Raw genomic sequence first — 24,892 nt, 5'->3', positions numbered from 1 at the left:
GAGACAGAGAAAAATGCCTATCTTTTACAGAGCAGATAAAGACGGTGCAGGGCTCTAAATTATTACCTAATAACATACATCAGGCGCTGTAGTTCTCTTCCATTGTTTAAAAACTTGCTTAAAACTCATTTATTTAAATCCTCTTACACTTAGCTCGTTACATGTCTTGACAGTAGATTATTCATTGTCTAATTTTGTATTATGTTCTACGCCTCGGAATAGGGTCTTGTACACTAGATAGATGACGCATTATAATATGCATTATTTTTATTATTATTATTATTAATTTTGGTTTTTACCCATACACCGATGTGTGTTAGCACTGTATACTCAGTACTTTCCCGAGTCCTGTGAAAAAAATATCACAGGCATGTTACTCGGGTGGGATATTTTTTCACAGGACTCGGGAAAGTACTGAGTATACAGTGCTAACACACATCGGTGTATGGGTAAAAACCAAAATTAATATTCTTTATCCCCGATGCAAATTTAACATCTATTATATTATTATTGTTATTATTAATCCTGGATCACAGAACCGAGCCTAGTGATAATAGCAACTAAGCAAGTAGACCCTTGACAAGTCCGGCAGTCTTGTGTGTTTGACCAAATGTTGACTATTAGTCTGTGAAACCCGTTTCAGTTCTGTTGCGGATTGAATAACTCTTACCCATAAGTATAAATGAGTTAAATCTCTTCTTGCTCTTTTGTAAACATGTAATGTCACAGGTGACATCGTCTATAGACGAGAAGAATAACTTTCAAATCACTAGGGTTGTGCATCCACGTATATTTTACTAAATGGACAAGTGGACTATTTCTACCTACCTGTGCCATCTGTTCCTCGTGGTATTTGTTAATAAGTTGCTCCGAGTCTCTCCACTCGACAGAAATCACGGACATGGCTTCGTCAAACTTGAGATATCTGTCAGGACAAACACAGCATTCCTCAACTTTAGTAATGCGTGTTTTACATGATCTTTAACTACCCCTTCGCCACCCAGCAGAGAATAATTGATGCTTCCCGACAACTATTTTGGCACAAATCACACCTCCCAGGTTTTTTTCGTGGAAACAAATTAGTAACCTCCTTCTCTCTGAACCCAACACATGTTTGTGTTTAGGAAATTGCTCCATTTGGCAGCAACACCTGTTCAATTACCTTTGAGTTGAACCATAAAGCTGCACTGCACACCAAATGGATGTACAGAAACAATGCACGTTTGATGTTAGCTTGGGCGATATCGATTTATTTTATTCACAACATATCGGCAACAATATATCGTGATATTCGATATAATCGCGATTAATTAAATTTGACATCATCAGTCTTTAAGCCCCCAGTGAAAGTTGTATAAGAGACAGTCATAGCATAGAGAGGTGTTCTAATGACCTATTCTTCTGGTTTTACTCCAAACCTATGGGGTGCAAGATGTCTCAGCTAGGAAATACATCGCGATATTCGCGATACTTGATCGATATCGCGATATATCGCGATATTTCGATTAAAACCAAATCGATCCGATATCGAAATCGTTTCCAAATTAATATCGTGGTATCGCCCAAGCTTAGTTTGATGAGAACAAATAAGGTACAAATAATAAGATAGGATACTTATAATGTGCCAGGTCTGTCACAGGTGACACTCCTGGCGCAGGAACCCTTACAAAGCTAACATCTAGGAACTAATTAAACAAAATAAACAGAAGGAGAAGCAGCCGACTAGAAGAGATGGCTTTTGAGTTGATTCTTGAAAGTACTGGAGGAAGTTTCCTTTCTCAGTTTGATGGGAAGTGAATTCCATAGGGAAGGACCAGACTGAGGAAAGAACGGTTTCCCAGGGAATGATGAAAGAGGGGCACTCAAAGAAGATTTGTGTCCGAGGCACGAAGGCGTCGGTTCGGTTCATGGCGTTATAGCAGCTCTTGTAGGTAGGTTGGTGCTGTGCTATGGAGAGTGCAAAACACCACGAACCACCAACACCTTGAATACTTGCTAAAATTACATGAAATGCAGAAACTTGTTCGCAAAAAAGGCAACTTTGCACAAGAACCATTCCTATAAGACCACTAGCTGACAGAATTTCAGTTGGGTACAAACCAGTTCGTCAATCTATCGAGACGAAATCTTGTTCTGCTAATCACACTACCTGTCGTCTCATGCAGTCTTATATCATGACATCAACAGATACAAATTAACTCAAATCCTGCTCATCCGGAAACGTCAGTTCCCATTAATTAACATCTTATTGAACAGCAGAAAGTCACCTGAGAAGTGTTTTGCGTTTTACAAACCTAATTAACCTACTTTGAGGGTTAAAACGCCACCAATTAGCGGCCGTACCATCCATCAAACTCAAAATGACTGATTATCAATTATCGAATGTAGGGCAAAACTCCCAACCAATCCTTTTTTCATACGGGTGAAGAAAATGGTTAAGAAAATTATGTTTGAGCATATTTTTCTGCTTAGCAAAAAATCTACAGGGAACCAGTCACAAACAGTACACATTAAAAGGTAGTTTGGCTGGTAGCCTGTTTCTGCTAAGTAGGATTTTCCTGTGATTAGCAAATTGCTAAGCAGCTTTGTAAATCTAGTCCCTGAATCTGATTCTAAAGAGGTGTACATTCTGAATGCTCTGTTGACGAGAGGAGAGGAAGAGATACTACAGAATATACTACAGCCTCCAGGCCTTGCGCTTACGTACAAAAAAAAACAGGCCTTGCGCTTATCGTTAAAAAAAACCCCAGCCCACCCCGCTTGTAAACTGTGGTGTTTACTTGGCCAAAGGAAGTTTAGTAGGCAAGATTTTAACGCTGCACATGTAGTGTCAAAGTAAGGGTAAGCGGTAAAACCCTTGGGTATTCTTGAAATGTACATACCGTTGAATAGGGACCTACATGTAGGAGGGGAGAGTGTGAAAGTGCTGCGTCGTAACTATGGGGTACAAACAACTCCTGGGGTCTCCCCAGGGCTGTATTCCACATGTATATGAGATTTTATTTGAATTTTTTATTTTGTATGCAAGTCGCCAGGCACACAAGGCCTGAAGCCACTTCAAGGTGTGGGCTACAATTAGGCAAAACCCCCTAAACAGAGGGAGGATTTGTGATATGAAAAAAGAACCCACCTATGCAGCAAGCAGGCTTCTTTGCTCCCAGTGCCTTGCCTTAGCTCATTGATGAGACAGGTGAATTTCTCCCTCAGCCCTAGCGTCACATAGACAGTGGAATGAAACATGTGCATGTTGTGCCTGAGCCACGTTAACTGGAACTTGGTAAGGTGCTCTTTCTCCTATAAGTACAAAGTAAAAAAACAATATGAGAATATGCATCCAGGCCCTCGAAATAACTCACAGCACCCACAGCACTAGCCACGGTGCACTTTTGCTGTGGTGCCCTGTGCTTTTGCCTTGATGCCCCCTCTGCAAGGTTCCAATAGTACTACATTTTACCCATAGAAGTGCCCCTTAATAGCGGAAAATGTCTGTGCCCAAGGCCTGTGCATCACACTGCACTTACGGGAGGTTTGACAAATTGGCCATGAGAGTAACACCCTCCAAGTACTATCAGTGTGTTTCTCAAGACCATCAACCTACACCATGTACACCTCACTATGCCACAACAGTGGCATTTTGAGGTACATACAATCTGAGGTCCAGAGCCATAGCCAACGGTAGAGAGCCATAGCCAACAGTAGCCAATGAGAGTGGTAAACTGGAGAAGCCCCCAGCTGTGTTCAATTGCGAACGAATTCCGGAGGTCTCCCTATCCAGAGTTCAAGTCTCGCTCTGGTCAATTTGTCTTCGCTCAACACCATTTAAAAAACAAATTGAATGATGCCTTAGATTTTGATGACTTATGGATTAAAAATCAATCTTACCAGCTCATCTAGAACTGCCGATAGAGTCTTAGCAGCCGAGCAGAGATCGTCGTACTCCTCCAAGAGCATGCTGACAAACTGCTTGGCCAGATGTAGCGACTTGTAGCCGATGGCTAGCTGGCGACTGAGTCGTCCTCCGATCTCCTTCACGTAGTCGTCTACCTCAAGCTCTAGTTGCAGGAAGAGTTGGTGGGGATCGTGGGTACACAGCCTGTGTAGGAGCTCCTTCATGCGGGGTAGGCTCAACTTGGAACTGTCTTCATTTTCTGAAATGATTGAAGGAGTGAAAGGGGGACTTGGTGACAATGGTTCAATTTCTTTACCCTTTCAAAGTTTTGGTCTTTTCGGCGATGTTACATGTACTTCATGTCTGCTGCATGTCTGCTGAAAGGTCAGCAGATTGGTGGATTTTGTTCCAGGATAAGAACCATAGTGCTGCTCAGCACTCTCTATAGACCGTAGTGAATAATGACGTACGGTGTACATGTAACCATGATAGAAGTACATGATCCCAAAACATGGCGTCTGTGAGCGTGTGCAACACATCAAAATGGTGCCATAGAAATCAAATCAGGAATACTGCGTGCTTCATTGATGTACATGTATGCGATTAGATAGCATACATTATGGCCACTTTCGTAGCAACAAAGAGTTATTCAATACGGTCTAAAAAATAAGTCCAATGCCATGCATTTTGGCTGTGAAACCACAACTAGGGTCTTTCAAATTGCAAAATAAAATTTGTATAAACAGTGACTGCAGTCAATGGATCATACACAAGTTCAAAGCTGACTTCCTAACATATATTTTGGTCACCACTTGAACTTCAACACAGGTCATTTCCAGATCACGTGGTGCGTGGTAAGCAAAACAGATGCACCATAAATAGGACCAGGACATTCCCAGGGTAAAAGTAATGCTCATCTACTACACAGCTTCTTCACATTCAAAGACATGTAGGTCAGATAATTCCTGTCTCTGTTCCCGTACTTCTGTTGTCATACCAGACAATCACTTGTTTCATGGTCCCTTGTAATGCTTTTTATGGATCTCTTTGTCGCTTTGCTGCATATTTTAAAACTCAACACATGTTCAGTGACAATGCTTGTATGATCTAATCTAGTAATCTAGGATTATTTAAAGGCAGTGGACACTATTGGTAATTACTTAAAATCATTATTAGCATAAAACCTTACTTGGTAATGAGTAATGGGGAGAGGTTGATAGTATAAAACATTGTGAGAAACGGCCCCCTCTTGAAGTGACGTAGTTTACGAGAAAGAAGTAATTTTCCACGAAGTTGATTTTGACCCCTCAAGTTTAGAATTTGAGGTCTCGAAATCAAGCATCTGAAAGCACACAGCTCCATGTGGCAAGGGTGTTTTTTCTTTCATTGTTATCTCGCAACTTGGACGACCAATTGAGCTCAAATTTTCACAGGTTTGTTATTTTATGCATATGTTGAGATACACCAAGTGAGAAGACGTGTCTTTGACAATTACCAATAGTGTCCAGTGTCTTTAAGAACTTTTGTGTTATACCATAATCATTCATGGTCCCTTGCAATATTTTAAATGGATCTCTCTGTCGTTGTGCAGCTTATTTTAAAACTGCTTAACATATTTTACTTGTACATGTAACTACTCATCGTTGGTATTTAAAAGCGCAATATAAGAACCAAGTATTATTATTTATACTGACCTGCCAGAGCGGTACCCGCTTCACAGTAGACGCATCGTACTACATGGCTGAGCTCACTCCAGCTCTCTGCAAGCTGCTGCCGTACCAGTTCTTGTTCTGCAGCTATTTCCCTTCTCTCTCGACACGGTTCACAGCTGCAGGTCGCCTCGCTGCCTTTGACCGCGGCAGTGCCCAGCAGCCCCGCAGGAACATTGAAAGTACCGTCGAGTTTAAGTAAAGGGGATAAGGATGGCTGCAGAAGAAACTCCTGCGGCTGAATGGGAGGAGGGAGAAAGACATTTTGGATTATTACAAATATACTTGCGGAACTAAATCAATTTCTACCTAAAGAAAAGAACTACTTTCAAAATAAAGGCAACACTCTTGAGAATAGATCAGGCCTGTATGCTTCGTTTTTGAAACGGCAAGGGCACCAAGGCATTTTCTCCTTGGTAAGGGGAATCCTAGGGAAATTGTAAATTTTTACTGAAGCATTTCAAGGGCACCAAGGCAATGACCAGGGGGCATGAAGGCTATCGCCTTCGTTGCCCCCGTGAAGTATCAGGCCTGATGGATACAACATTCTGTAGAAAGAAAACTAAATTATCCAGAATGAGGACAACATCAGAGAGAGACGAACACATTTTGTAATGGCTATACGCCTCTCTTAATATTTATGCATGAGGTACAGCACAATGCTTACCCAAAACAAGGTTATGGGGGCAGCCACTGCAAGTGGTGGGGGACGTGTGCCCATAGCCTCATTTTGGGTAAGAATTATGACGTCATGCATAAATATTAAGAGAGGCTATCGCCTTTGAATGTCACACAGATAAAGTGCGCTTTACAAATGCTGTTGTATTGCCTAGAATTATTATGACAAGCTAATTTTACAAATCAACTTTTTGTTCATGTGTGACCCGGGCCACCTGTATAAAATTACAAAAAAATATAAGAACATCCATGGTACAAACGGACGCAGCAGCCTGATGGAAACTAAAAAACTTACCAACAGAGGGGGCTGTGAGTTCCGTGTTGCATTTCTCTCATCTTCCTCAACAGTGCGCCTGCAGTCTGGGCATAGCCACAATGGAGCCTGCAAAGTAATAACAAATACACATTGAAAGAAGTTTTGTCATTTCCTTTTGTGATACATACTACATGTAAATGAAATTGTTTCTTTGATTTTACAAAGGGTATACATGTACTTTTATCTGTTTACATGTGATACAAAACCTGATAATAGCATTATTTTATCAATTTGTTTGCACCCTTCACGGCTGTGTGATATTAAAAGCATTGCGTAGTCAGTATGCAATGTGCAGGGTGTGATATGGACCGTGCAACGTCGGGTTTAATAACACACTGTTGTGGCCATGGATCGACCAATCAGAACCGAGGATTAATGATTGCTAGAAGATAAATAACTATGCACCCGTACTTTCTACTGAAGATTCTTTTGAGACTATCTGAACCTTGCAGGCATCTACAACGTGCAGTACAGTAAGCATTTGTAGTATAATATATACATTTAAGTTCCTGTGCATGCATAATTTACTTACTAAATTATGAAAGATGACTAATTAAGAATTGTCCCTGCAAGAATGACCTGAGAAGTGTGATTCAACAGTATGCATGGAATACAGAATGTTTGAACATGTAGTACATGTATGCATGTACACACCAAGCATACTGATGTCTTCTCTGCCTTAAAGACACTGGACACTATTGGTAATTGTCAAAGAACAGTCTTCTCACTTGGTGTATCTTAACCTATGCACAAAATAACAAACCTGTGCAAATTTGAAATCAGTTAGTCGGCGAAGTTGTGAGATAATAATCGAAGAAAAAACACCCTTGTCACACGAAGTTGTGTGCTTTCAGATGCTTGATTTCGGGACCTCAAAATCTAATTCTGATGTCTCTAAATCAAACTCATTTTTTTAGTGGAAAATTACTTCTTTCTCGAAATCTACATACAATACTTCAGAAGGATATGTTTCAACAGCTCTCCATTGCTTGTTATCAAGTTTTTTATGCTGATAATTATTTTGAGTAATTACCAATAGTGTCCAGTGAATTTAACATGCCACAAAAAACATGACACAACGACATGACACTGTACATGTAATATTAAACACCCCCTGAAAGAAAGAATACATGTAATAAGTTTAACCAATCTTCTTTTACAGCATCTCATACAGGCTCATTCTTCTTTTCATATGGTCATTTTTATTTTATTTTTTTATTTTTTTTATTTCTTATCATGACCATACATGTACACGTACATGTAGCAATAACCTGGGCCCAATTTCATATAGCTGCTTAGCGGCCAATTTTGTGCTTACCCCTTGCGATTTGCATTTCATAGCGCTGCTAATCGTATAGCACAGGAAAAGGCATGCTAACCTTCCAGTGCTTACCGCACAAAACTAAATCCAGTGAACGCGCAATATGGCTGCCTTATTTTTCTGCTAACATGTGAAATACGCTTGCACCTTAGCAAATTTGTTTATGCTACAGTAATCACGAAAATTTGCTTACCGTTAAGCGGCGCTATGAAATTGGGCCCAGGTACTCAGCAAGTAGAGTACAGTAGCTGCTAAACACACACACACACACACAATATTATTACCATCATAGACTAGACTCTGAATAAATAAGATCCGCCAGCGAAAGGGGAAATTTTCCATAAAACGGGTTGTAATCATTAACGCCCACCCCGTAATCCAACTACAACGATTGACACACAGTCACATTTCCTGTGATACTGAGCTGGCCCAGATAAGATACTGTGGAGGGAACTCATAGCCGCCGGGCCAGTTGTTGAATGCAGATCCTCACAGACGTGTGTGGAATTCATGAATGTTACATGTAGGTTGTCTGTAGTTGCAACATGAGTACATCAACATGTGCACAATGTTTGGAGCCATCTAAAACACACCGAAAGTGTCAAATTTGCTCAGGCAATTTTGATTGATGTTATTCCCCATATTTAAAGTTTTCAGACAATCTGCCCATTGTTGGTCAAGTTGTTTGAATGCAGATGAACTTTTTTATCTTATAATTAATAAAAAAAAAACAATGACGTTTTCTATGGCGCCAGTATCCACAAAAAAATTCCCTCTTGGTTGTCCTCTAGCGGTGCAAAAGATCAAGAAAATTAAAACAATCCAATGTTCACGGAATGTTACTGAAATGTTTTTGAAAAAAAAGATGAATCTTCAGGGTTGTTTTGTTCCACTCCTTCCTTGCACTCTGCAGCAACTACTTGGAGTACATATTTTAGAATTATTTTTATGAAAGGGTTTGCCACATCCTCAGAGCCAGTTTCCATCCATTGCGAGGCAATCTTTATTGCTGGCGGAAACATCAACCCCAGCGTATATTATTATTCAACCCCTTTAAATGTACCTTTTTGTTTTAATCCACTGCAATAGATGCCTACAAAGCCTGCAATTACACATGTCAGTATGTAGACAGACAGTACACACATTGTCTGCACAGAATGGGGTTTGACTTCCTGTCCTTCACCTCACCCCTCCACTCCTATCTGACCTTTTGTCCTTGGGTCAAGGCTCCCAAATTATGCACAATGAAGCGCAGGAGATGGAAAGTGGGTCCTGGATGTTACACAGGACTAAACCATTCATGACATGCCCATAGGCATACAGATGTAAACATAACATCAATGCCTGTAGGCCGACTGCGAGAGAACTTTTTAACCGCCGTCACATTGTGAACTGCTCCCAAAAAGTTAGGAAACTTTTTTCAATCAAGTATATTTGTAACCTACCTCCATGGTATTACTCTCTTTGTATTAAGTTAAATACATCAATACAAAGCTGAGGTATTTCTCTTTAGAATTGGTACCACATTTGCAATGGTGACATGTTGCTGAAATTGGCTACATGAATGACAATGAGGCAAAGCCAGAAATCAAAATAATGTACTCAAATTGCTGTTTCAGAACCATGAATGGTTTACACAAAGATTTGCACCAGTGAGAACACCACACACAATTACCCCCATCTCTTGAAAAATACCTTGTTTGGGTATTCGCAAGACTCATTACTGAACTTCTTGTCTCAATATAAAGTAAGTTGCCTTGCTTGCTTGCTTGCTTGCTTGCATTAGCCCATTCTCCAATATCTCAAGCCGTTTTCATTTCCACTACCCATCCAAACTTTAAGAAGCCTGCCTTACCATACCACAAACTTTTGCTAGTGAAAGTAATAGGACTCACATGCTCAAAAACATGCCAACTTATAAAAAAAACATGTAATTCACTTCTATTTCTTATTTACATATTATTGCATACATGTACCTTTTGTAGTTTGATCGTAGTTTATAAATTATTAAAGGGTAGTAAAACATGTAGGCCTACGTGTAGTGCACAATTGTGCGTAGGGCCAGTGTTTGCTTACACTGTATTGATCATAATGAATGTATGTTTGTTTACACGTTCGTGTACAATGTCATCTTGTTGTATGCAAAGTACATGGAAAAGTCAAGCAATGCCTCATTAATATAGGCTTACATAGCGAAAACATTATGTAGTTTCCGATAGACACCATTTTCACAAGCAACTTGGGTGCTGCCTTTGGGCAGCATCATGCATTCAAATTTGTTCTTTGGTCCAAGTCATTCACCTACAAAACATATGTACACATGTATTGAGCAAGGAATTGTACAAAAGTCTTGTGTGCTGTATGCAGTATTTGTACACTCCGTAATGGATGCACGTACATGTAGATCAGCCCGTAAAGATAAAACTACACCATGTGACATCAAGTACATTATGTAGGAACTGCATAAAGTACAATACATGTAGTCATCACATGGTGTTACCGCAAACCGTATTTCCACCAATCATGCAAAAAGTTTGAAACCTTCTTAACGCAAATGTTAAGATACTGTACATGTACATGTATGTCTGATATTATGTCAATACAGTGCAGGCTAAAACAAGTCAAACACGTATAAATTACACATGACAATTAATAGTGGTAGCCTTGTTTTGTTGGTCTGATACTAGATACTGTATAAAACAAGGAAGGTACATGTACATATTATACAGTTCGTATGTCGTGCATAGCAATTAACAGCACTTAATTAAGACTGATCTAAATGCACTACAAAACTGCATTCTGAGCTTTCGAAGCTCTCCTTCATCACTATCAGGATGCAAGTGTACCTAAACACATAAACTTTGGTGAATGGAAACCGGGTGACTCACTTCTGGAAAAGACCTTCCTTTAAATGTAAAAGCGATTTGCTTCAGGACCTTCCATCAGCTGTGCTATGACCACCTCTGAGTCCGACTAGACATGTACTCTGTACGTGCCCACAAAGAAGTCAATGGGAGACTTTCTGGGACGATAGAGGGCAGCAGACTTACCGGGTAAATCCATTGTTCTCAGAATTATGCGCATGTTCAGAACTACGTAAACAATGGAAATTTACCCGGTATGTCTGCTGCCACCTAGCGTTGGAAAGTCTCCTATTGCCTAACCGGTGCTTCGTTTGGAGGAAGTCCAACAACTGTTTTATGTTTTGAAGTACAACAAAACCTTTTGTCTTTTTCTACATTACGCGTAGTACATTAGACGTACAACATCTGTTATAAAGTTGCATGCCTGGAACTTCATCTGCTGAAAGGGCAATGGACCACTTACATTTTGCTAAAGGGGCACTTCCATTGGAAAATCTTAAAGTCAATGGACTAAGCTTAATTTTGATTTAACCACGATCATGACCAGGGGGCAACCAAGGCAACGGCCTCCACTGCCCTGCGTGGAATCCCAGGCCTGAAGTTGTACAGAAGATTTGAACAAAGCTTCCCCAGTGGCAAGCCTAAAGACTTAAAACAAATTTCCAGATCTGCTCTTCTGAGAATTGTTTACAAAACACATAGTATAGTATGTCAATAAATCTGAAATATTAATAGAGCAATATTAATCCCTGGTTAACTGTACGGTATCCCTCCTGGATTTGTCTGAATTGGACAAACATTTACAATTTATAAAAAAGTGAACAGGGTCCAATTTCATGGGTCTGCTTACTGAAGATTTTTGCACTTACAGTGCCCTTTATCTAAGCTCAGAGTTCCAAAGAAGTTGGGCCCTGGTTTGTTTCATGAGTTAAAGCCAAGTTCATATTGTACTTCCCAGGTAAACTGCATTTTTATGAACAAGACATGGTACACACAGGAACTAGAATACAAAAATTGACTGCTTCGAGTGCTATGGTTAAAACTACGACTCCCAAGGTGATCCACGAATCAGTCTATTTTCCCGAGGCGCAGCCGAGGGAAAATGGAATGATCCGGGATCACCGAGGGAGTCGGAGTTTTAACCATAGCACGAGTAAAAGCAGTCAATATTTGTTTTATTTCACCCCAAGAGACTATTTATCATCCTCGTACACATAATGTTCGTACACGCGTTTCAGATACACGGATGCACAACTGATTGGGTTCGAGGTGGGTGAAAAGACATCTGGGTACTGCACGCCGTGTGATAGTCATCGGACTATCATACGGCAAACGATGCACTATCACACAGATGCCCTTTCTAGTAAAACTAAGACATACAATGTATCATGTGACGCGCTCTAAACCAATGAAAAGGCAGAATATTTGTGAGTGGTGTTAATACAAGTTTATATTAATGGACAGCAAATCTGAGGCCAGTAAATTCCAGATCGTTATAAAATTCTTGTATCTTGTGTTTTCCAATTGAATATTAATACCTCACTACTGGGTTTATTAATATTTTACTGTTCAGTGCATTTGAACAAAATAATATTGGAATTTGCACTAAACATTAATGAATAAATTATAATTACAATTATTATAATTATTAGGCCTACTACTGGATGTTATGTTAAAGTTTTGTATGACACGTACCTGGGTTATAATGGACTGGTTGCTGTCTTTAGCGTCTTCAGTGACCGGGGGTATCTTTTGGGCGGGCAGGTCTGGGCGTTCCCTCCTACATAGCAGACAGTGTTCTCCATCTTGTTGAAGGTACGGGTTGTTGGCTCGCATGGGCAGTTTGGTCAAGGGCTGTATTGAAAAATGAGCAAATTTCAATAAAGATAAATTACATGGAACGTTTTACACACATTGTAATTCCATTGTTGCAATCATTTTGCATCATAAAAAATAATAGATCATAGTTTATTCTGAACAGTTTAGCAGATGTTCCAACACATTCGCAGCAAAAACAGAGGTCAAATTCACAGGAAGTAATAGGGGCTTTATAAATAAGGGAATAAAAGGGTAGCGACAAGTTAAAGCTTTAACTGCCGTTTAAAACCGGCAGGGTCGTGACCATGCGTCAGTTTAAACACCCCCACAGGACGCGCTCTCCACCAATATGAATAGCGAAACTGTCCTGTCTGAGGTATAAATGAATTATCAATCGTCAGTTCCTCAGAACTACAAACATGTTTAATTAAAATGAATGATTTTCATAAAAATGGTCTACCACAGTTTGAAGTGCTTGATAAATTGAGCTGATTGATGTTTCCCCAATTTTGTTATGAAAACAAAGATAACTGCGAAGTATGATGTTGCAGTAGTGTTTGATAACTTATTGACTTACGTTTTTAAATTTTGTATTCAACGCCCTTTCGATAGTCCATAAAAAGCACAAATGAGGACCAAAATAGCAGTGAGCCGATGAAAATAGATTTAAATATCCACGATCATGAATGAAAATAGGGGTCATCAATAGCAAATGAAAAGGAAAGTACAGAGATTCATCTCACTTAATATGAAATTAAAATTGTATGAATATTTGATGAAGATATCAATCATCTTTTTAGCGTGTAATCCATTAGAGCCCTTGACAGGCTCAATGTACATGTACAGCAAATTCTGATACACACGTGTACATATTTGTAGACATTGTACACATATTACAAAGTACACATGTGTACATCAAAAATGCAAGTCATGGCCGAGCGCTTAGGTTGTGCACCAAACTCATGCTGGTGTTTTTAGCAGAGTGTGTGTTCAAGATCCAATTTTGACATTTGTGTCCTTTTAAAAGCAAGAGCCAAGACCCTTCAACCATTCGTTTCAAAGTCTTTCAGATGGGACGAAAAGCCAATGGTCCCGTTTGATGTATTACAGACAGTACACATCTATAGGCAATTACTGACCATGGTGAGTAATGGTGATGTTTTCAGAATTTAGGACCTTTTACATACATACAGTAGACCTTTATCATGTTCAATTCCAGGCCTCAAATTTCGCCTTCAAGAGGGCAAGGCCATTTTAGTTTTTAATCGGGCACTTCCTTTGGAAAATCTTAAAGTCTACGGGAAACTTTTGAAGGGGCACCAAGGCCAAGAAAGACCAGAGCAACAGGGGCCATGGACTCCGTGGACTCCGTGGACTCCGTGGACTCTGTGGACTCCGTGGTCTCCATGGCCTCCGAGAAATGACCAGGGGCATGAAAGTAATCGCTTTTATTGCCTCCGTGAAGTTTCAGGCCTGCTTGCCCTCTTGAGATCCCAGACCTGCATTTCAAGGGGCATCAAGGCAATGACTAGGGGCACAGAGGCAACTGTCTCTGTGAAGTATCAGGCCAGGGACTCTAGCTTTCAAAGAGTATTCACACCTGTATGAAAATGATTTTTAATTGAATTAGAGGGAGGATGTCTTCCAAAGGGGACACAAGCTCTGGAAATGGAGCCATCACATCCTTGATTAGTTGAGTCCTGTCTTTTTTCCCCTTTCTTTTTCCTTTTTTAAATAAAACATTATGAACATCATTATTTTATTGACCCACCAATCCACATCCTAAAGAGATTAACAATGCTTAGCATTGAATATTCTTAATGGACCCTTACCTAATGCAAATTTTAAAAACAATAGTGCGATTGAATGCCCTCAGTTACATTTTGGTTTCTCCACGTTACATTATCTAAATCAAGAATGGGTCGAGTATCGGGTGTGGCATGAGCTCACTTTAAAAAACATAAAAATAAATGTTTTATTAATCACGCAGAGAATCCACTCATCAGTGCCCAATTTCATAGAGCCGCTTTTAAAGCACAAAAAGTAGTTTAAAGGATTTGGGTACTTTTTCAAAATGTCCACAGATTTACATTAAACTTACAGGGTTTAAAGACAATGATAGTGGAAAGCTTCCCTTCAAATATTACGAACTGAGGTTCTGTAGTTTTTGAGTCACAAGTCGCAAAATAATTTTCGTCTCAAAGTCAAAGCAGACAAAAATAGTTTAAGCATGTAAAATCCCATTAAACAGTTATGTAATGGTATTATACCAAAAACATAGCATAACTGGTTAATACGATTTTACATGCTAAAACTGAGACGAACTGATTTGACTCATTTCTCAAAAACTACCGCACCTCAGTCAGTAAAATTTCAAGGGAAGCTTTCTACTATCATATAAATCTTCAAACTATGTAAGCTTAATGTAAATCTGTGGACATTGTGTTTTGTGTTAGGTAAAAGTACATCTATAGACCCTTTAAGACAACAAATTATTGCTTAGCAGACTAAGGTTACCAGCCAATGTCACAGGGTTTTATTTTGGCCTACGGCCCATCAGAAGGTTTTCCGTAGTCCTGTTATCAAACACTTTTGTCAATGTCATTTTGATGATTGTTTTAAAAGAAAGAAATATGTTTCCACTATTGAACACATAATATTTACACAGAGCTGTGTAATTTTAGAGTAAAATTCCTAGCATTCTCAGACAAAATATTTTGACAGTAAATTACCCTTTCAGATGAAAAATATGGCGCTGCAAAAAAAAATAAAAAATCAAGACCAAAACCGTTCCTAGTATCTTGCGCCTGTTCATATCCAGGTCAGGTATATGTACTGTACATTGATGTATGTCAGTACATGTATGTATGCAGCAGACATTGCACATTAAAAAATGTTTCGTTGAATATTATTTAATTCGCAATGTGCAGTTCTTTGTATGCATTACACATAGTCTAAACAGTCAGACAGTATGCAATGTCACTGCCAGTGAAAAGGAACCTTCTACTGGTACCAAGTGTTTTATTCACTTTCCATAATGTACAATGTACCTGTGTGTGTACAAAGGAACAGAGCTTTTAAAGATTTTATGGACCTATAATTAGCCATACAGCTGACTACTATAATATCAATTGCTTTTACGTTTATGTAAGTGTGTGTACAATATCCTGGCCCTAGTCATGTGCAGTATGTATCCAAAGTACATACTGCACAAATGTACGTCCAAGATTAGTCTGCAATGCCGAACTCATTCCAACCCAATATGCAGTGTAAGGGACGACACACAGCGTGAATCCTTAACAACACACACAGCAAGCTCCGGGATTATGACTACTCTATTGATCACAAGTTTAAAGGAGTATGGGTCTCCGCACATGTTGTCAGTGTATCATGTACTCTCCATCATAGAGTTACATATAATAAACAAGAGGGCGCACTGGTGATGCTGCTTGCACAAACGCCACGCGACCACAAGGAGACACGCGCGCCATTCTGTACGCGCGTTGAATAAGAAGTACATGTTGGAGTTTGTGATTATTGAACGATACGCGATGCTGTTTTAACAACTTACAAAGTGGCTGCACAAACACACGCTGTGCGATGCTGTTTTGTCAAGAAAATGGCCGCATGCGCGCATGCCGTGTCGCGTATCAAGTGCGCCCTCTAGTTCTTATATCCTCTCTGACTCTCCATACACATCACATTCTGCAATTATATTGCTTTTGCACTGGGACCCAAACAAGGTTGGCACAATGGTACACAATCATAAAGAAACTTTTTCGAAAACATTATGTGACAAAAAGACACCCCTCCCGACCTTTGTTTTTAAATGCATGAATGTTCTACCAGTACATGTAGTACAATGACTTTTCTGAACAAAATATTTTTAAATGCAGTGCACTTTTATGTTGAGTTCAAAATGTCATGTTTTAAAGATGTAAACAAAATGTGCAACTCTTTTTTTGTGACTTCACGGAGACAAATGAGGCAAACCGACATTACACAAGAAATGTTTCTGAACCACATTTGCGCCAACTACCGTATGATGCATTCAAAACTTGATTCGCAATTGCCATAGATTTGTAAACTATGCAGATGACAAACGCTTGAGCGCCACGGCCGGCACCAGATAAAACAGACCAATGTTCCTTTTTTTTGCCAACCAGTATTGTTCAAGATGTGCAATTAACAATATTCACTTCATTGGATTTGGTCTATTGCCACAATGCCCCCAGTTCATTGCCTTGGTGCACCCCTAGATATACTCCTGTACAACAGAAACATTAGAGGTGCCCTTCTCCAAGAAGAAAGTACCATGCCCTGTTCAAGACTGGCAAGTACATGTATCAGGCTTGACTGTTGTTGCATCAATCCATCCACTACATTTAAATCACACTGCATTATGGCAAGAGCACCTCATCACCCTGTGGCCTTACACCCCCCCCCACCCCACCCTACCACAATCCTCAACCCTTTGCTCTTCCTGTACACATTTCTATACAGCAAAGTGCACCACCGCTCAACAGTACCTTGTGAATTTCCATCACGATAAGCAAACATAAAGATCAACTGGAGCATGAAACAATCAAGAAATTGTATTAAAAGATAAATATAAATGCCACTTCGGTTCCAGATTTTGCTCGTCTGCCAGCAGGTTCTTTATGCGGCTGCCCCAAATCTTTGGATTGATCTTCCGTATGCATGAAATTTGTCATGGTTGTTCACTTACTCAATTTAAAAAACATCGCTCAATCAAACTAAGGTTCAGATTTGATGCAGTGCCATTTTATGCAAAAACAAAATTAAAAGTTGCATTTTTGACAGTTTTTTATCTGACAAAATTTTGACAGTGATGACAGATGATGCTAACTTGCTATTCGGAAAAAATATATAAGTCACAAAAAAATAAGTAGGCCTACATGTACCCCCCAAAAATGCACGCCTGGAATTTGGGCAGGGCGACCCAGGCATCATGTGTTCACTGTGGACACTGCTGGTGGTAGCAAGCAGGAACATGGACTACGTATAACATATAAATTGGGTGGGGGGAGTGCTCAATGAAAAAATTATGAAATTATAAACAATGCTTATTAAGCTCACAATAATTTGAAGTTGACACTTCACTATCTGATGATCCATGTACAACGCATCACATTTGAATTCCTTTTCATTTTTTTCACCTGTGATAACATGTGACCACCGTGACCACAGGCTCCAAATTTACACAGGACTGCAGGCCCAAGACCAGTTGTTTTACATTAGCCTCGAGTTGGTAAACTCGGGACAGGACAAGTCTAGTGGTCTTGTGTTTTTCAATTGACAAAAATTACTTTTCAGATGAAGAGTTTAAAAATTGACCCTCTGAGCGCCATAGGTGTCCAAAATATAAGGGCCAATTTCATCCAAACTGGGCTTGCGTTCACACGGTACAGTGAAAGTTTATTCTTGTCCAGTGGAATATAAACTGACCAACGTGGTTGATTGTTTTACTGGGACATATATTGTCAACCCTTACCGATTGCTTGTTCCAGTTCATCACATTGTGTGTGTATTTACGCATGGTTTAAGCTATCCTCTCCATAAAACCCCATATAGGTCATCTCATCATGTATGATCACAATAGGACCAATCCACTTTGAATCTTGGCCACAGCACCAATGAAATCTTTACTACGTAGAACTGTCAACACTGTCACATACATGTATGGCCAGAGATCATTTTCATACACAGCTCCCGAACTCTGGAACCGGCTTCCAATACATATTAGAAATGCTCACTCACTGGATCTATTCAAGAAATCACTTAAAACTCATCTGCTCACTCAGTGACTTTTTCAATATCCTGCCAGCTATCTCACATAGGCGTACTTTCCTTTGCCTATAGTTGTATATATTAATGTAGTTTAAGTAGTATTCTTTGTATGTTTGTTATCATGCCTGTACAGCGCATTGGGGTCTGTCTTTGACGGAATGCGCTCTACAAGAGTGAATTATTATTATTATTATTATTTTTGTGAATATCTGTTTTTGAATAATGTTGGTTCTTAACAATGTACATGTGCAATGGAACACCGGGCGAACCCCTTCTCTTTTCGATTAGTGCACTGGGTTCTTTTACATGGGACAACACATGGGACGAACGGCTTTACGTCCCATCCGAAGGACGAAGCAATGGTTAAGTTCCTTGCTTAAGGACATTATGGATTTGAACCACACTCTGCTGATCAGAAACACCGAGTTTGAATTCGGTGCTCTTAACCTGTCTACGGCACCCAGAGCTACCAGCCAATAAAGTCATCGTGTGGGAGCCCACTCACGGAAGGCGCGGCCCTGGAAGACCCACCAAGACCATGCTCAAGACCCTGATTGAAGACGCCGGAGTAATCAACAAGGAGGAGCAAATCAGCTCTGTATGCAGGATAGAGTTGTGTGGCGTGTCAGACATAGAGTCCGACTCAAACATGCGGCAACGCGACAACTTGGGTCGACTGAGTGAGTGAGTGAGTGCTCTTTACTGCTCGGCCAGGACACTTCCATGTAGTAACGAACTATGTAATTTTCAGCAATCTCATATCTCATGGGTTTGAGTAATGAAGTACATAATGAACTACATGAATTGCATACCTGTGGAATGTTGTCAAGATCCAACTCAGACAATGTAGTGGACACTTTGGCAGCTGTTAGTATCTGGGAAGGATTAAAGACAAACCAACAATAATATAAATAAACAATCAACAACACCTCCAAACTAGACCTTTAAAAATATAAGACTATGATTTATATTTTGTACATGGATTTTTCAAGTAAAATAATACAAATCTTAAAGTCAATGGGAAACTTTTAAAGGGGCACCAAAAAGCAAGGCCAATACCACGGGTAATGGAGGTCGTATCCTTCATGGCCTGCATGTAATTACGTACATGCCTGACATATCGGATACAACCACCACTGCCTAATTGTGGGTGGGGCTTAATACGGTTGGTCAATTGGACTGAGCTACATTTGTAAATACACCACCCCTACTGAAATCAGTGTCAGTCTGTGTACATACCTGTACATGTATACTGCCATTTCTGAGGAAACTCTCACCTATCATTATTTAATTCATTTATTCTAAAGATTCTACTAAGTTACAAATGAGTTAGCATCCACCTGTACAATATTGGTTTTCTTTTTATTTACCTACATAAAGTTCTTTGAAAAACTTACATAAGGTTTATCGCGTATCAGAACCGCAATGCGTTGTGGGAAGGAATATGGGGGGGGGGGGTTTCTATGCAGTTTCTACGACTCGCGCTCACAACGCCTATACCTTTGTGTGGGTTCAACAGTGCCCTCTCTTGATATTTTGCTATTCGCGATAAACCTTAATGTATGTGACACTCTACATTATAAAGTAACACAGTTTAAGAGAAAGAGTTAATTTGAGTGTGGTTGCAACTTTTTTTTCAATGGCAACTGAAAGACTTTGACATTTATCAACTGACTTCGACAATAAACAAAAACATGCAATTTTCAGCAAAATCCGTGCCACAGGTGTATCGAATTGGGAGGGTTTTGTTAAAGGCAGTGGACACTATTGGTAATTACTCAAAATAATTATTAGCATAAAACCTTTCTTGGTGATGAGTAATGGGGAGAGGTTGATGGTGTAAAACATTGTGAGAAACTGCTCCCTCTGAAGTGCCATAGTTTTCGAGAAAGAAGTAATTTTCCACGAATTTTATTTCGGACCTCAAGTTTAGAACTTGAGGTCTCGAATCTAAACGCACACAACTCCGGGTGATAAGGGCGTTTTATTCTTTCATTCTTATCTCGCAACTTCGATGACCAATTGAGCTCAAATTTTCACAGGTTTGTCATTTTATGCATATGTTGAGATGATACATCAACTGTAAAGGCTAGTCTTTGACAATTACCAATAGTGTCCACTGCCTTTAAATAATGGGTACACGCCCATAAGAAATTAATAAATCGTGTTGCTGTGAAAAAAATCATTTGGCTTTAAAAAAAAAAAAAAACACCCAAAATCAGGACCTGATACATGTTCTACTTAACAGGCTAGGCCCCAGAGGCAATTGCCTCCATACCACTGTCCATTGACATTGCCTTGGTGCTATTTGAAATGTTCCAGTACAATTGTTGAGTGAAAGAGGTGCTACAAGGAAAAATTGCCTTGCCCTAATATATCAGCAGAATCCTTTAAAAACTAAATCATCAAACAAAACATCAACACAGTGCAATTATTTCTTCCTGACAGTGACACTACAATTACATACTGTATAAAATTATTAATTGGACATGGTATGTAGGTAAAATTTGTAAGTTTTTTCCTCCTTTTCTTCCCCTCTTCCTTTTTTGTCAATTAAAAACTTAGTAGAGTGCACACAATCTGCAGAAAGAGTCAACGGAATTTGGAGTCCAGAGTATTGGCTACATGTACTTAGCATGGGATAGGTTACTGCAACACCTCCCCTTAAAGCCATTGGAGACTTTCGGAACAGAAAAAAATCAAAAGTTCACAGATTTACAAAAAACCTACAGGGTTTACACATGTCATGACACGGCGAAACGTGCGGAAACAAGGGTGGGTTTTCCCGTTATTTTCTCCAGACTCCGATGACCGATTGAGCCTAAATTTTCACAGGTTTGTTATTTTATATGTAAGTTGGGACACACAAAGTGTGGGCCTTGGACAATACCGAAAGTGTCCAATGGCCTTAATTACTTGCCAGCACCCGTAAGTCTTACTAAAAAATTTCATTTAGTGCTCCTCTGTGACACATTTGAATTGTAGAATAACTTATAACAAGCTAACGTTTGGTTTTAAAAAATAACATCACATTCTTTTCAACCATTGTTGAGTTAGTTAGTTCAGTGGAATGTATTGTCTTTCATTTTATTTACAATGTAACTAATGGATGCCTTGACACTCAAAGATTAACAAAACATACTGTATACAGTTTTATTTTGTTATAATGTTCCAATTAACCATTAAAATGAGACGGGTCCTACTAAAAGCCGACAACAAGCCGACAACAAGTCCAGAGGCGCATACAACACGCCGACAACAAGTTGTAAATACCTCTGAAAATGGCAAATAAACCATATATATATTAGAAATACATGTAGGCCTATGTGTGCTTTGTAATATAAACATAAATTTAAGAGAAAAACTTCACGAAAAGTGCGTATTTTTAACCAGAAAAAAAACTTCACTTGCAAGGAAAGCGGTCAGCCGCCATCTTGGCTTAGAAACCATGTTCTGACCAGTCCATTATGATACGGGTAGATTTAGCACTTGTTAACAATAGAGGGCAGGCGTCATGTGAAGACCTTCACTGCAGTGTGAACAGTTGAAAGTTTTTATATGACGCCGCGCGCCCTCTATTGCTAAATCTGTCTTACCCGCATCATAATGGACTGGTCCAAACACGGTTTTTAAGCCAAGATGGTGTCTGAAAGTTAAGTTTATTTTCTGGTTAAAAATTCACACTTTTCGTTAAGTCTTTCCATTAAATTTATGTTTGTATTACAAAGCACACATATTTCTAATAATATCCATGGTTTATTTTTCATTTGAGGTATTTAAAACTTGTTGTCGGCGTGTTGTCGGCGCTCTGGACTTGTTGTCGGCGTTGTCGGCTTGTTATCGGCTTTTAGGAAGACCGAATGAGACAGCTATTTTTTATTAAAAAGTCACTCCAACAATCATACAAAATGGATGTATGGCTCCTAAAACTGTGCCTATTGGCCTCTGGCCTACTAGTATTATTACGAGGTTTGTTCCGAGACATAATAGTGGAACAAACCTCAGCAGAAAGAGAGGACCCATACATGTACATGTACAGACCGTTGCACGACCTCAGCTAAGACTAAGTCCATGGTCCAGCATGTCCAGTCGTCACAAAACATTGCCTTTGTTATACTTATAAATAAGAAGGGGGCTGTCTGGGACTTCTTGAGTTTTCTAGGGTAGGCACAAAATAAGGCACCCTAGTGACTGACTTTCAATTTAAATTCACTTCAATAGTAGTAGCACTGTATGAGCATGGAGGTAGAATTGAGCTAGCTATGCTGGGTATTGCATACAGCACTCTGGGGCTGGCAGTCATCTGCAAAGTGAATTTTGGAATTATTCAACAAGAGTGGACAATAACAATTACAACATTGCAAATGCAATGCAAGTGCTTTCGTCAATCTTTCTATACCAGATCTCCTCTTCAAAAATGTGTATTAATCTCACAATCTTCATTTATTATAGACACTTAAAAAATAATACAGTAAGAAAATATCATTAAAATTAACTACAGTTCGTTGTTTCCTAAATACAAATTTGTAAGTGCAGCATAGCCTACCTGATCGCCTATTCCTGCTTGCTTTTGTTGCCGACTGGGTTTGCCACTAACGGCACCACCACCCCGTTTATTCCGTCTCCGTTTACTCCTCTTCATATCTGATGTGCTCATTTTGATGGTCAGATGTGCCACTTAAGGTATCAGGCAGTCATTTGAGTATAATTATTGGATATCAGAAAGAATTCAGCGTAATTCTAGATCAATTTTACACTGCTGTGTAGGCCAGTTTGTCACTGAGCCTTACTCAATCCAATATGGCGTCTGCCCATCGAAATGTTTTTTACTTAAGTAGCAAAACTTTCAGAACAATCAGGCATAACGAAAATATATCAAGTCAGTTCCATGTAACATACCTTTCTTAGGAGGACTTTGGGTGAAATTAAAGTAAGAAATATGTAATAAAAAGTATATTTTTGAACGAGCTTTTTACTGACGTCAATATGTGGAGTAAAGAATGCAACAAACGAACATTCCGGAATTTGGCTAAACTGTAGTGACCACAATGATGATTAAGCTAGCGTTAAAGGAGCAGACCGACAGGGCCCAATTTCACAAAGCTGTCAATTAGACTTAACCCTGCGAAGTGCCCGGCCCTCCTGTCAGATTTAAAAGGGTAGGGGACACTGGTCTGCAGCCAGTAGACCGTCGGGAAAGAAGGATGACTTGTTTGTAAAAAATATTCTATTCTTTTTTGGCAAAGGATCATACTTTCTAGACATTTTGACCATTTTTATTTTACAGATAATTATGAAATTTTTGATTTTTTGGGGAAAGGGTCTCAATACACAAAACACAATGTCCACAGATTCACATTCTTACACAGTTTGAAGATAATGATAGTAAAAAGCTTCCTTAAAAATATTACTTACTAAGGTGTTGTAGTTTTTGAGAAATGAGTAAAGAAATGTCACATGAAAAAAAATTCGCCTCAGGGCTCAAATTGGTCATCGAATTTGCACTGCCCAAGAGAACGCAGGGAGAAGAGTGGCCAACAATTACTAGTTTCTGCTTGCTTAAAATGGGTGGGGCACCATGTCACGACAACGTAAACTTATGGACTTTCAGCTGGTAACCAAGTTTTGCTGAGTAGTTTGTATGTGCTAAGCAGTTTGTTATGAATTCGGGCCTATGGCAAAATTTCATAGTTAACTGTTTAGTAGAAAATCATTTGGCTTACATTTTCTGGCTAAGCATTTTTTTCTGTGCTTAGAACTTGTTTGTGCTTACAGGCTTGATGAACATATGCCTGTGATAATTTTTGTTCACAAGACTCGAAGGCTGAGTATGCAGTCACGGGTAAAAACCAAAGTTAATAACTTGATGAATTGATGACTTCAGTTTCAACGATTTTATCATCTCAGCTTTGCCTCCCGACGTCTGTTTTGGGTAAGAAACACAGAAGCACATTGCAGGGTGTAATTCATGTCGGATCACTTTTAAGATTACTAATGGTAGAGCAACTTTTTCAAATACCCAACCCTCCTCCTCCTCCTCCAATGATGATGCGGAGGGTAGGAACCCTGGCAGATGGTTCAGGGCTGAAGGAAGGGGATTCGAATTCGAAGGGAGCGCGGGCTTTCCTCCATACGACGAGGGGACGGTTTTTTCTCACGCAGCACTGGATCCCGACCAATGTATTATAATGGACTGTGAAATCAGCCTATCGAGTCTTTTGTTCATAAACTACTTACATCATTTTTTCAAACAACATTAGATGGGCTGAATGATGATGGTTCAGAAGAGGACGCTCTACCCGGGACCCACTCTATATCACAGGTGTTTTTTTTCTCAATAAAAAACGCACCAGGTTTAGGTCAAATTAATTTAAAGGTGTTGTTTCATTCAAGTTATATATATTTTTGTGTATGCAGCTCCTCAAAGGACAAAGTTAATGTTTTAAAAGTTATATTGTTTTTATATTCATCTCAGGCGAAAATGCG

The 24,892-nt window shown here is 39.4% G+C and overlaps 1 protein-coding gene across 2 annotated transcripts in view; it reads right to left on the bottom strand.

Moving 5' to 3' along the window:
- The window catches only part of LOC117294463 (protein FAM193A-like), a 52,580-nt gene extending 29,181 nt beyond the window's left edge, over window positions 1–23,399 (bottom strand). For both annotated transcript variants that reach the window (XM_033776875.1, XM_033776876.1), the window contains exons 1-8: window positions 22,953–23,399; window positions 19,219–19,281; window positions 12,473–12,631; window positions 6,572–6,658; window positions 5,584–5,836; window positions 3,883–4,148; window positions 3,131–3,294; window positions 829–925 (exon numbers count right to left, since the gene is read on the bottom strand). In XM_033776875.1, coding sequence (XP_033632766.1) covers window positions 829–925; window positions 3,131–3,294; window positions 3,883–4,148; window positions 5,584–5,836; window positions 6,572–6,658; window positions 12,473–12,631; window positions 19,219–19,281; window positions 22,953–23,063 — 1,200 coding nt within the window. In that variant the 5' untranslated portion in view covers window positions 23,064–23,399. The remainder of the gene's footprint in view (window positions 1–828; window positions 926–3,130; window positions 3,295–3,882; window positions 4,149–5,583; window positions 5,837–6,571; window positions 6,659–12,472; window positions 12,632–19,218; window positions 19,282–22,952) is intronic.
- Between the last annotated feature and the right edge of the window lie 1,493 nt (window positions 23,400–24,892).

Source organism: Asterias rubens, chromosome 9 (assembly GCF_902459465.1).
Source record: "Asterias rubens chromosome 9, eAstRub1.3, whole genome shotgun sequence".
NCBI lineage: Eukaryota > Metazoa > Echinodermata > Asteroidea > Forcipulatida > Asteriidae > Asterias > Asterias rubens.
This window is presented reverse-complemented; position numbering and strand designations above follow the sequence as displayed.